The sequence below is a fragment of the Salvelinus alpinus genome, chromosome 6 (genome assembly GCF_045679555.1).
Source record: "Salvelinus alpinus chromosome 6, SLU_Salpinus.1, whole genome shotgun sequence".
In the NCBI taxonomy this organism is placed as follows: Eukaryota; Metazoa; Chordata; class Actinopteri; order Salmoniformes; family Salmonidae; genus Salvelinus; species Salvelinus alpinus.
The window spans coordinates 84,640,892-84,654,608 of NC_092091.1; the positions used below are offsets into that span (position 1 = coordinate 84,640,892).

At 40.6% G+C, this 13,717-nt stretch overlaps 1 protein-coding gene and 1 long non-coding RNA gene across 2 annotated transcripts in view; both read right to left on the reverse strand.

The window, feature by feature from the left end:
* Positions 1 to 6,478: 6,478 nt before the first annotated feature.
* The window catches only part of LOC139579779 (scavenger receptor cysteine-rich domain-containing protein DMBT1-like), a 260,129-nt gene continuing 252,890 nt past the window's right edge, over positions 6,479 to 13,717 (reverse strand). The window contains exons 5-7 of the mRNA XM_071408600.1: positions 6,933 to 7,253; positions 6,741 to 6,829; positions 6,479 to 6,613 (exon numbers count right to left, since the gene is read on the reverse strand). Of these exons, the coding sequence (XP_071264701.1) occupies positions 6,479 to 6,613; positions 6,741 to 6,829; positions 6,933 to 7,253 (545 nt within the window). The remainder of the gene's footprint in view (positions 6,614 to 6,740; positions 6,830 to 6,932; positions 7,254 to 13,717) is intronic.
* Positions 8,619 to 10,402, reverse strand: LOC139577766 (uncharacterized). The gene is made up of 3 exons (XR_011675400.1): positions 9,727 to 10,402; positions 9,187 to 9,495; positions 8,619 to 8,758 (listed from the first exon to the last, which is right to left on the reverse strand). It is a non-coding gene; the product is annotated as an uncharacterized lncRNA (long non-coding RNA).

Genomic DNA, 13,717 nt, shown 5'->3' on the forward strand with positions numbered 1-13,717 from the left:
CTCATAAGCAACCTGGAAATGGAGGCTATATCTGCTGTCAGCCTATGAGAACTCCCCTGAGTTTTCCCCCACGGGGGTGAATTAGTGAATAGACACAGAGCTTAATGTGGGTTTCCTTGAGTAGCACTCCTGATCTTGCACTGATAGTGTGTTATAATATTCAGAATATATTGTGGAAAAACTAAAATCTTTGCTCACCTTTTTTGCTCCAGGCAGATATACAACATCCATAACTAGTGGTTTCTGCATTATCAGGGAGGTGTTTCTGCAACCAAATTGCATGTGCATCGCCCTTGTTGCAATTTTAGAAAACACAGAAAGGGGCCTATATTGGAGACCAAAAGTCATCTGGCACACTGCTTAGGATTTCAACAACTTTTACTTTTTTCTAGCCTAAAATCATTGATGTTACTACTAATGTGAAAAAAAAGACTAAATATGACTATTGTTGCTCACTTGACTGTCTTAAGACAATTGTCAAGTAATTTTAACATTCATTACAGACGGCAATTGTTGTACAACATCATGGCTACGCTGTTGGCATCACCTTTTACAGTGGATTTCTGCTGTTGTGGGCCTTTAACCATCTGTCTGACTTGTTGTTCACACAGAAGAGAGACGTGACTATCGTGGATCCTCTGGGGAGCCTCAACGTCATGATGCTAACGAGGCAGAGAAGAGTCCCTCCCGATCAGAACACCTCAAGAAACACCAGAGGAGACCCACAGGGAAGAAATCTCACTGCTCTGACTGTGGGAAAGGTTGCAAATCTTCATCAGAACTTAAAATACACCAGCGAGTACACACAGGAGAGAAATCTCACTGCTCTGACTGTGGGAAAGGTTGCAAATCTTCATCAGAACTTAAAATACACCAGGGAAAGGTTGCAAATCTTCATCAGAACTTAAAATACACCAGCGAGTACACACAGGAGAGAAATCTCACCACTGTTTTGATTGTGGGAAGAGTTACTTAAGATCAGAATCACTAAAAGTACACATGAAAATTCACACTGGAGAGAAACCTTATAGCTGTGATCAATGTGGGAATATTTTTACTCACTCAAGCTTCCTGATAGTACATCTGAGAGCACACACTGAAGAGAAACCTTATAGCTGTGATCAATGTGGGAAGAGTTTTACACACTCAAGCTGCACACGGAGAGAAACCTTACCACTGCTCTGACTGCGGAAAGAGTTTTGTTAGTTCAGATTTAAAATCACACCAGAAAATACACATAGTAGAGAAACATTTTAACTGTACTCAATGTGGGAAGAGGTTTAATCACTCAAGCTGGCTGATAGTACATCTGAGAGCACACACAGGAGTGAAACCTTATAGCTGTGATCAATGTGGGAAGAGATTTGTTACATCTAGCCATCTGACTATACACCAGAGAACACACACAGGAGAGAAATCTTATAGCTGTAATCAATGTGGGAAGAGTTTTACTCAGTCAAGCAGCCTGGTATCACACCAGAGAACACACACAGGAGAGAAATCTCATAGCTGTGATCAATGTCACAAGAGATACTCTGATAAAAGATCTCTGATCAAACATCAGAAAATACATCCATGAAGTAGTTGTTTCATGATATCAATGAAATGATGTCACAATGTAGAATGTTTGAATGATGTCACAATGTAGAATGTTTTAACATTGTAGTAGGAATACAAAGGATTTGAATTTGTTAAAAGTCCATATTGATACAGAAACACTAAACCATGATTTAGATGTATTAAGAACAAGTTGATTGACAAATCATGAAAAATGGAATAAAGCACATTTTGGCTCTGATAAAAGATATGGCTCTGGGGTCAAAATGATCCATGTCAGAACTATGGTTCAATGTAAATATGTAGTGGGTCTAAAGTTTGTTTTAAATTATCACTCATTAAACACGAATCAATCAACACATGCTTCTCTTTGAACGACTTAATATAATATTACACTTTTCTGAAATAAATGAAAATAAACTTTTGGTTCCTCAACTGCGTTGCCCACTCCAGTCAGCAGAAAGAGACGCAGCAGAAGTGCCTCTTTTTATATTTGATTTGATTTATATATTTTTTTATTCAAAATGCAGATCTACAATTTACATTGTTACATCATACAGAACAGAACACAGGTATTAACGAGAAAATACTAAAACATACAAAAAATATAAATAATGAACTATTCTAGTGTAGTTGTAATCACTCTGAAAAAATATATAATGATTCAGGAAGATGTTATTGTTGTTGTTATTCACTAGGATTAATGTTTTAATAAAATAGTTAAATTCAATGTGTAATTTTGGTATAGAATTTTGGAATTTTTGTTTGTGTATAAAGTATTTGGCAACAAGAATAAAAAAAAAAAAGAACAATCATTTCAATGGTCTTGTTATCATTGCAATAGTAACATATTATATCTTTCATGTCAAAAACATGGGTTGTGTTCATAATGGTAAATAAGTATTTTGCAAGGTTTTCCCAAAATTCTGACACAAATTTACATTAAAGATTCTCAGATTCTCACCTTTTCTTCACAGAAAACGCAGATATCATCAACAGCCACAAATTTGGATATCATAGAATTACATGGATATACAGTATCTTATGTAAAATTTTAAAGTGCGCTTCCTTAACTTTGTTTGGTATACAATATTTGTAAGGCCTTAACCAGGCATTTTTCCAGACAATGTCAGGAATAATAAGCATGTTCCAGAAACATTTTCCTCTCGGTGGAAGTTGGTTTTGTGAATGAAGAATTTGTCTTATATATTTATTACAACAAGATTTCTCAAGTAAGCCCACGCCTTCCAATCTGAGTTCTGGATAAACTTTGTGATCATTACCAAAGCTAAGATGAGTTTTCATGAGTGTAGTTAGACCACTGGGAACGGCTTTGATCACAGAAATAAACACTGAAAGGAATTGGAAACTCTTTCATTGTTATAAATTGTTCATATGTAAGAATATTACCTCTGTTGTCAAAAACATCAAGAACAAAGTCAATATTCCTCTCATGCCAGTTGGGGTAGAACAATGACTTATTCCTGACAGTTATGTCTGAATTATTCCACAAAAGAGCTTTATGTGGGGAAAAATTGTGTAGGAAACATATTTTCCAGGCCTTAAAGCTTGTTGTTGAAACCTAGCCAATTTAGCGGGTAATCTTTCAGGAATATAATGACATTTCAGTAAAAATTGAAGACCTCCCACCTTATGAAACACATTATTTGGAATGAAATACCATATTGAATCAGTATTGATCAAACATCTTGTCAACCAGTTGATCTTGAAAGTGTTATTTACGTCACAAAGTCCAACACTTCCAGACCTCCTTCAGGTCTTTTATTACAGAGGACTGACTTCTTCCGTTTGTGAGACTTATTTTTCCAGATGAAGTCAAGAAAGGTCTTGTTGATCTCTTTACAAGTAGCAGGATTTACAAACAAAGATGAGGGGTACACAAAACCAGACAGTCCCTCTGCCTTGGACAGAAGTACTCTCCCAAGTATAGAAAGATGTCTTTGTAGACAATTATTAAATATATTTTTGGTTTTCTTAATTTTAGGAGAGAAATTCATATGTTGTCTGACTGTGGTTTTTTGACAGATGTATTCCTAAATATTTAACACAGTCCTTTACAGGAATATTTTCTATTTCTTTATCATCAGAGTCAAATAAACATAAGATTTCTGTACTATATTAACACTGCTAATCCAACAATAGTGCTAGGTTCCTGCACGAAAGAAACACTGCTAATCCAACAATAGTGCTAGGTTCCTGCACACTTGAATTAAAGGGGTTAGGGTCAAAAATGTAAATTTCTTAGATTTTCCCCAAACCTCAAAAGTGGTCTCCTGATTGGTTTAAATATTGTTATGGACTTAGAACAATTGCATTGTTTTTCTGTAAAAAAAAAGTCTGAACAGTACAGCTTGGGTTGGTCTACTATTATCCTACTGACCAGTACAGCTTGGGTTGGTCTACTATTATCCTACTGACCAGTACAGCTTGGGTTGGTCTACTATTATCCTACTGAACAGTACAGCTTGGGTTGGTCTACTATTATCCTACTGAACAGTACAGCTTGGGTTGGTCTACTATTACCCTACTGAACAGTACAGCTTGGGTTGGTCTACTATTATCCTACTGAACAGTACAGCTTGGGTTGGTCTACTATTATCCTACTGAACAGTTCAGCTTGGGTTGGTCTACTATTACCCTACTGAACAGTACAGCTTGGGTTGGTCTACTATTATCCTACTGAACAGTACAGCTTGGGTTGGTCTACTATTATCCTACTGAACAGTACAGCTTGGGTTGGTCTACTATTATCCTACTGAACAGTACAGCTTGGGTTGGTCTACTATTATCCTACTGACCAGTACAGCTTGGGTTGGTCTACTATTACCCTACTGAACAGTACAGCTTGGGTTGGTCTACTATTATCCTACTGAACAGTACAGCTTGGGTTGGTCTACTATTATCCTACTGAACAGTTCAGCTTGGGTTGGTCTACTATTACCCTACTGAACAGTACAGCTTGGGTTGGTCTACTATTATCCTACTGAACAGTACAGCTTGGGTTGGTCTACTATTATCCTACTGAACAGTACAGCTTGGGTTGGTCTACTATTATCCTACTGAACAGGAGGTTAATTCATACTGTGTTGTAGTCTGTCTAATAGTTAAATCACAGAAGACTGACAGCCTGTAATTTTATTAAAAGCATTCAGTTGATTACATGGCAGTTTAGAGAGCAACATCATGACAATAATCTACATCATAACATTTATAATCAATAACATCATTATCTATATACTACTAACAACATCATAACAATAATCTACATCATAATCAATATCATAACATTTATAATCAATAACATCATTATCTATATACTACTAACAACATCATAACGATAATCTACTTCATAATCAATATCATAACATTTATAATCAATAACATCATGAGAGGTAAACAACAACAACAAACCCCTTTATTAAAAAATGTTTCAAAATACAAAGAATGAACAGATGATTATAATAATACATGAACTAATAATGGAGACACTAAGATAAAGAATCTAAGAGACACTAAATAAGATAAAGAATCTAAGAGACACTAAATAAGATAAAGAATCTAAGAGACACTAAATAAGATAAAGAATCTAAGAGACACTAAATAAGATAAAGAATCTAAGAGACACTAAATAAGATAAAGAATCTAAGAGACACTAAATAAGATAAAGAATCTAAGAGACACTAAATAAGATAAAGAATCTAAGAGACACTAAATAAGATAAAGATTCTAAGAGACACTAAATAAGATAAAGAATCTAAGAGACACTAAATAAGACAAAGAATCTAAGAGACACTAAATAAGATAAAGAATCTAAGAGACACTAAATAAGATAAAGAATCTAAGAGACACTAAATAAGACAAAGAATCTAAGACACACTAAATAAGATAAAGAATCTAAGAGACACTAAATAAGATAAAGAATCTAAGAGACACTAAATAAGATTAAGAATCTAAGAGACACTAAATAAGACAAAGAATCTAAGAGACACTAAATAAGATAAAGAATCTAAGAGACACTAAATAAGATAAAGAATCTAAGAGACACTAAATAAGATAAAGAATCCAAGAGACACTAAATGAGATAGACATAAAGACAAAAGCAAAAATCAATACATTCTGGAACACAAAACAGACGTAATTGAGCTACTCGCTTAAAATAATTAAAACCCCATGTTACCAGAACCCCATGTTACCCAAAACCTCATGTTACCAAAACCCCATGTTACCAGAACCCCATGTTACCAGAACCCCATGTTACCCCAAACCCCATGTTACCCTGAACCCCATGTTACCCAGAACCCCATGTTACCCAGAACCCCATGTTACCCAAAACCTCATGTTACCAAAACCCCATGTTACCAGAACCCCATGTTACCCCAAACCCCATGTTAGCCAAAACCTCATGTTACCCTGAACCCCATGTTACCCAAAACCCCATGTTACTAAAACCCCGTGTTACCCAAAACCCCATGTTACCCAAAACCCCATGTTACGCAAAACCCCATGTTACCCAAAACCCAATGTTACCAAACCCCATGTTACCCAGAACCCCATGTTACCCCAAACCCCATGTTACCCCAAACCCCATGTTACCCCAAACCCCATGTTACCCCAAACCCCATGTTACCCCAAACCCATGTTACCCAGAACCCCATGTTATCCAGAACCCCATGTTTCTCTGGTGGTAAAAACCAAACTAAAAGGCATAATGGTGGTTGCAGTCACTCCTTTTAGATTTCTTCCAAGGTTCTAGAAAGATAAACTAATTCTGAACTTGTTATTAAAATTAGATCCACTTCAGGTTTGTCACCACATTTTAAACACCAGTCCACTGCTGACCATCGATTTAAAACACAAAACTGACCTAAGATCAGCATGTAGGGTCAGCTTCATTCTACTCCTACTCCGTCCCCTGGGCTGCTCTCTCCTCTCCCGGTCCAGCTTCAGCTCTGGAGCTCAGAGAGACCATCTCCATGGCATTGACATCAAGATCCATGCTGCTCACCCTGTTCACTCTCTTCTGCCTCCTGGTGGGCTAGGGAGACACAGCACCAACAGTCAGACATTTACTCTCTAGAATCTCCATTCTCTCTCCCTCCCTCTCCCCCTCACCCTCTCCCTCTAGTTTAAATGACTTGTAACGTCTGAGTAAATGTCTTTACCTTGTAGTACAGGTAGGAGGTGGTGATGGCTGTCAGTAGGAGCAGCAGCACTACAACGTGTCTGATGATGAAGGCTGGCAGAGGAGAGGCTGCAAACAGAAACACCTTTGATGAGGGGACTGATCATCATCACATAGATCTGTAGGAAATCTGTCAATGACAAAGTTATAAGTCTGGTTCATGTTCAGTTACCTGTGATGGTGAGGGAGAGGAGCTCACTCTCAGAGGAGAAGTTATGAGAGAAAACATAATTGTCATAAACACAGCTGTAGTTCCCTTGGTGGGAGTCATCTGCAGCAGGGAAGAGGAAGGCAGCAGAGTGATTGACAGCTGTCTGGGTCTGTGTTCTGTTGGAGCCGGTGAACGTGAGGAGGAAGGAGCCTCCTGGGTACTGTGGCTGAGTGGAGCAGGTGATGGTGAAGCTGTAGCCCCTGAACATCTCGGGCCCCTGGTGGCCCCTGGAGACCCCTCCCATTGAGTCAGTCAGGGAGATATCAGGCTGGACCAGGAGATCTGTAACAATAAAAGAGAAGAAGAAAAACCTCTTCAACTAGTTTCCTGTAGATATGACAATAACATCAGCATGTAACAGTGCTAGCCACCCTCCCTCACAGGGCAACATGAGTAGTGGGCCTACAGTCACTGAGACAACATATGTTGATATCAGGCTTAAGCAGGACATCTGGAACAAGAGGAGAGAAAAAGAAAACGTAGCTCCTCAACTACTTTCCTCATTTAGATATGACAATAACATGACATGTGACAGTGGTAGTGAGTAGAGACGTTCACTGAGATAACACTCAAATACAAAAGCATTCTGGGATATTTAAGTTGTATTTGATTCCTACTTGACTAAGTGATCTATTTTGCAAAGCAGACTGACAAGCTAAACAGTCATCATGAGAGGTGCAGAGGAAGTTGTATGAATGAAGGAAATCAGTTGAATATAATTATAATATGTTGTTATTTCCTGAGCAGATCACTGTGAGTCCAGGAAGGAGATATAATACATGGACAAAAGTATGTGGAACTCAGCAGTGAGTTTTACAACAGAGGATTATTTTTACGCTCTACGTGGTTCAACACTCCGCGGTCCGTTCTGTCAGCTTGTGTTGTCTACCACTTCACGGCTGAGCCGTTGTTGCTCCTAGACTTGCCACGTTGAAAGTCACAGATCTTCAGTAGGAACATTTTACTGCCAATGTTTGTCTATGGAGATTGCATGTGTTCTCAATTTCATACACCTGTCAGCAACATGTGTGGCTGAAATAGCCGAATCCACAAAACCGTATAGTGTATCTTGTTATTACCTGAGCAGATCACTGTGAGTACAGGAAGGAGATAACTTCTGTAACACTCCCTCAGTGAAGACTCAGACCCATAACAGGAAACTCCAAACCCTCTAGTGGTGATTCCAGGTATTACTGAAACAGTGGAGCCACAACCCAGCTGTCTACACACTACTGCAGCTACACTCTCATGTTTCTTGTATGGAGTTCCCACTGTCCTCCACTCTCCCTGGTCGTACCACTCCACTCCACCAGCACAGCGACTGCCTCCTCCCACCAGCCTCACATCATCAGGCTCTGAAAAAAGAAAAAGAGAGAGACAGTAATCTTACTATTTACTCACTAAAACACACCTATATTGTCTCTCATATTCTTCACTCCAGGTGAGAAACAATGTTGATTGAGTGACAAACTGTTTCTTACCTGAGCAGGTGAGTCCAACAGCATTACCAGGTAGGCAGGTGTTGTTTTCTCTGTCTGAGGTGTCACAGTCCAGGAGAAGGGACTCATTGCCTTTACAATGGAACTCTTTATCCCAAGTCTGACCCTCACCTCCTCCATAGAGCCCCCCCTGTAGAGCTGCAGGAGCCCTACAGCCAAGCTCCCCACAGACTACCTCTGCATCCTGCCGGTCAAAGTCAGCTTCACACACTGAGGCCCAGGACTGATTGGACTTCACCTCCACTCTCCCAGAGCAGAGACCAGCTCCATCCACAAGCCGCACAGACTCTGGAGAAAAAGAGTTGGATGAACATTCAATCAGTATTGTTGATGACACTGTCAAGGACTAAACACAAATATGTTGGATAAAAGATTGTAGTTTGCTATGTTTGATACTGTAAGAGGTAGAAATGGGTTCTTAGTCACTCAGGATCGGGTTGGGAATAATGCAGGCAGGAGACAGGAATAAGTTCACTTCACTTTATAGAAAATAAACAGCTGGACATCCATCAGGCAGCTTCACTTCAGTACCATCTGAACTACAATGATCTGCCCATGAACATCTCCCATAAACCAATATGACAAACACAAATATAATGTTTAAATACATCTGACATCTCTCCCTCTATTTAAATGAAATTAAAACACATAAAACATGATACATGGTAATATTGTCTAATGTATAAATAAATCTCTCAATATGACCAGTCTCTTACCTGAACAGATCACATGACGATAATATCCACCATAACAGTAACCAGAGTCTCCTCTGATGTCACACTGTCTAAAAAATGACTCATTTCCCCGACAACTATAAAGAAAGAATCCTCGTCTTCTTCCATCTTCAATCAGAGGTCCTCTAGATTCAGCTACAGGATTCCCACAGTCCAGCTCTCTACACACAACCTTAGTCTCTCTCATGCTCCACCAATCAGTACATAGACCTGACCACTCTCCTCTGTGGAAGACTTCCACTTTCCCAGAACAGGAAGTGATCCCATCCACCAGTCTGACTGAGTCTTCAGCTGTAAACAGCAGAGAGGAAAACACAGTGGTGAGGACAGATGATGACAGTGATTCTGTTATTCTAACAGCAGTAATGCTTTGTGGTTGACAAGTATTAGTAGTTCCATAAAACACTACTTGTTATTGGGTTTTAGAATGGTTTGTATGGACACATGAATTTCTCCATGTGGGATAATAAAGTTGACTAATATTGAACTGCTATAATCTCTGTAGATTTATACTCTACCTACCTGGTGGACTGACGCTTTGAGCCTGGAGATCTGAGGAGAAAGAGAGAGACAGAGGAGAAAGAGAGGAGTCAGAGGAAGAGAGAGACAGAGGAGAAAGGGAGGAGTCAGAGGAAGAGAGAGACAGAGGAGAAAGGGAGGAGTCAGAGGAAGAGAGAGACAGAGGACAAAGGGAGGAGTCAGAGGAAGAGAGAGACAGAGGACAAAGGGAGGAGTCAGAGGAAGAGAGAGACAGAGGAGAAAGGGAGGAGTCAGAGGAAGAGAGAGACAGAGGAGAAAGGGAGGAGTCAGAGAAAGAGAGAGACAGAGGAGAAAGGGAGGAGTCAGAGGAAGAGAGAGACAGAGGAGAAAGGGAGGAGTCAGAGGAAGAGAGAGACAGAGGTTAAATGAACATCAACATGACCTTTCATGATGTGATGGGGAAGACAGGCTTATCGTTGGTATGGTGCAACAACACCCATGTGTACAAACACTATATATACAAAAGTATGTGGACACCCCTTCAAATGCTGTCCGCACCTGGCCGTGCTGCTGCTCCAGTTTCAACTGTTCTGCCTGCGGCTCTGGAACCCTGACCTGTTCACCGGACGTGCTTCCTGTCCCAGACCTGCTGTTTTCAACTCTCTAGAGACAGCAGGAGCGGTAGAGATACTCTGAATGATCGGCTATGAAAAGCCAACTGACATTAACTCCTGAGGTGCTGACCTGTTGCAACACTGTGATTATTATTATTTGACCCTGCTGGTCATCTATGAACATTTGAACATCTTGGGTTTTAGGTTTCTGTACAACACTTTGTGACATCACCTGATGTAAGAAGTAAATAAATAAATGTGATTGATTAGTGATTGATTGTATGTGGACACCCCTTCAAATTAGTGGATTCTATTTCAGCCACACCCCTTCCTGACAGATGTATAAAATCAAATGCTCAGCCATGCAATCTCCATAGACAAACATTGGCAGTAGAATGTTCATAATGAAGAGATCAGTGACTTTCAACATGGCAACATCATAGGATGCCACCTTTCCAAGTCAGATTGTCAAATTCTCTCCCCTTTCCTCTTGTCCCCCTCTCCTCTCATCTTCTCCCCCACTCTTTTACCCCTCTCCTCTTCTCCCCCCTTCTCTCACTCTCTTCTCCCCCTTCTCCCACCACTCTTCTCCCGCTCTCATCTCCTCTTCTCCCCCTCTCTTCTTCTCATCTACCTCTCTCCTCTCCTCTTCTGCCTCTCTCTTCTGCCTCTCTCTTCCCCCCCTTTCCTATTCTCCCCTCTCCTCTACTCTTCTTCCCCTCTCCCTCCAACTCTCCTCTTCTCCCCCTCTCCTCTCCTCACACTTTCCAGTCTTCTCCCCCTCTTCTCTTCTCCCCCTTTCCTCTCCTCTTCTCCCACCTCCCCACTCTCCTCTTCTCCCCATCTCCTCTTCTCCCCTCCTCTTATCCTATAATCCTTCCTCTCCACTCTTCCCCCTCTCTTCTCCCGCTCTCCACTTCACCCCCTCTCTTCTCCCCCTCTCTTCTACTCTTCTCCCCCTCTCTTCTCCTCTTCTGCCCCTCTCTTCTCCCCCTCTCCTCCCTTCTCCCCTCTTCTCCCCCTCCTCTCCACTTCTTCCCTCTCCTCTCCTCTTCTCCCCCTCTCTTCTCACCCTCTCTTCTCCTCTTGTGGCCCTCTCTTCTCCCCCTCTCCTCTTCTCCCCACGCTCCTCTTCTCCCCACGCTCCTTTTCTCCCCTTTTCCTCTTCTGCCCCATTCTTCTCCTCTTCTCACCCCTCTTCTCACCCTCTCCTCCTCTCCCACTCTCATATAAACCCCTCGATACACAACAGAACATCTACATTGAATCCATCCACCAAACATCCTGATTTGTTTTAATGAACACTTTTTATGACACTAAAATAACCTTCAACTACAGTATATATGAAGGGATTATTGTCATTGTTACATTATATAGGATACAGTAAGTTATATTCTTCCATTTCAAGCATCGTCTGAAGTCGTACAGTCAATCTGCCAACTTCTGTCTGTAGTGTCAGAACCGTTTGGACTACACACTAACATGACCCCACTATGGAAAGGTGAGTCTCTCAGGAACACGTACAGGTTGTATTGATCTAGGACACACTAACATGACCCCACTATGGAAAGGTGAGTCTCTCAGGAACACGTACAGGTTGTATTGATCTAGGACACACTAACATGACCCCACTATGGAAAGGTGAGTCTCTCAGGAACACGTACAGGTTGTATTGATCTAGGACACACTAACATGACCCCACTATGGAAAGGTGAGTCTCTCAGGAACACGTACAGGTTGTATTGATCTAGGACACACTAACATGACCCCACTATGGAAAGGTGAGTCTCTCAGGAACACGTACAGGTTGGTTTGATCTAGGACGCCCACAAGCTTTACAAGACTCGTCTGAAGGTCTCCCGGTACCAGTTTAACACATTTATGTGTACGGGACTCCCAATCACGGCCGGATGCATGTAAATAAAATACATTAAAGGAATTTCTTAGGCCTTCAATCAACAAGGACGCATAACGACAAACTGACTCAACCAAAGAATGAAGAAAATCATGAAATACAAGATGAAAATATTCACCACTCATTCCTTTACAGTGTTAAATAATACTTGTATGTGAGAACAATACTTTTTTTAAACAATTGTTTCATTTTGGCTTTATAATAAGGTTGGTAACAAGATGGAACATCGTTGTGGAAATCTGTTGCAGCTCAAGTCGACTGCAAAATCCACAATGCAATGCTCTCTGTATGGGCTGGCTGGTATCTTAACGTATCTACACACAATAATCCCAAAAACAATATCAGCATGTGAAGTAGCTAACTAGCTGTTAAATCACCTAAACAAACTGCACTATCAATTTAGGAGTTTACAATCTCACCATATTCAACCTGCAGATCGATGTGTCTCACAGAGTGGAATCTAACATTCACAACTTCAGAAACACTATTGAGGAGATGGGAAACGATGCCCTTACTACTTCAATAGGCGGCGCGGTGCATTCTGGGTGATTCTGGGACAAGGAGAGGCTCTTTCAATGATTGAACGGGAGTCTATTGGGCTCTAAATCAAAAACCCAACATTATCATGAGTTTTTCAAAAAGAAGTACAACATTACAGATATTTTCGGAGATGTGAGATAATTAACTTGCTATCTGTAGTATCGTATAGCTTTGGGATCGTGACAGTACGTACTTTTGATGAAAATAGGCAGTTTCTCGACATAAAGTACACTGACTTTGAGAAGATATTACGTGATGATTGGTTTAGCAACCGCGTGACGCAGCATGACAACGTGAACGTGATTGGTCGACAGTCTGCTGGGTGGGGCGTTATACAGGCACGCAGATCTTTAGAAATGGGAGGATCATTTGTACATTGAAAAACGTTGTCGACCCCCTGCTATAATGTATATGAAGTCACCCTTGTGGAGCGGTTGGTATTGTGTACTATGACGGTGTCATTGTCTCATGTGCTTCCCAACAAAATTGTTGCTCTGCATTCAGAGATGTTCCTTATGATGTCTGCACCCAGCTCATTTTGTATTTGCCTGTCTGCATTATTCACCAGGGAAAGGAAACATTCTGTGAATACTGAAGCATTCCATCAACAAGGTGGCTCTGATAATATTAAAACATTGTATAAATGAACGAGGCGGCTCGGAGAAACTGAAACATTTAGTATCAACAAGACAACTCTGAGAATATTCATATTGCAACATAGTAGTCAACACGGAGGCAGCAGGGCCAGTTTGTCTGTCTGATATTATTGTGTTGCCTACGCAGCATCTGGGTGCTCATTATATACTAAAAACAGCCCTACATCCACACTATAGATAAATAACTTAGCAATATTTAATGACCTTATGCAGCAATATTGATCTGTTCATCTTTTAATTCAGGAAGATGGACAAGCAACACTGATAGAGTGAGAGGTGGAAATGCATTATACCAGAGGTAGGTAGAC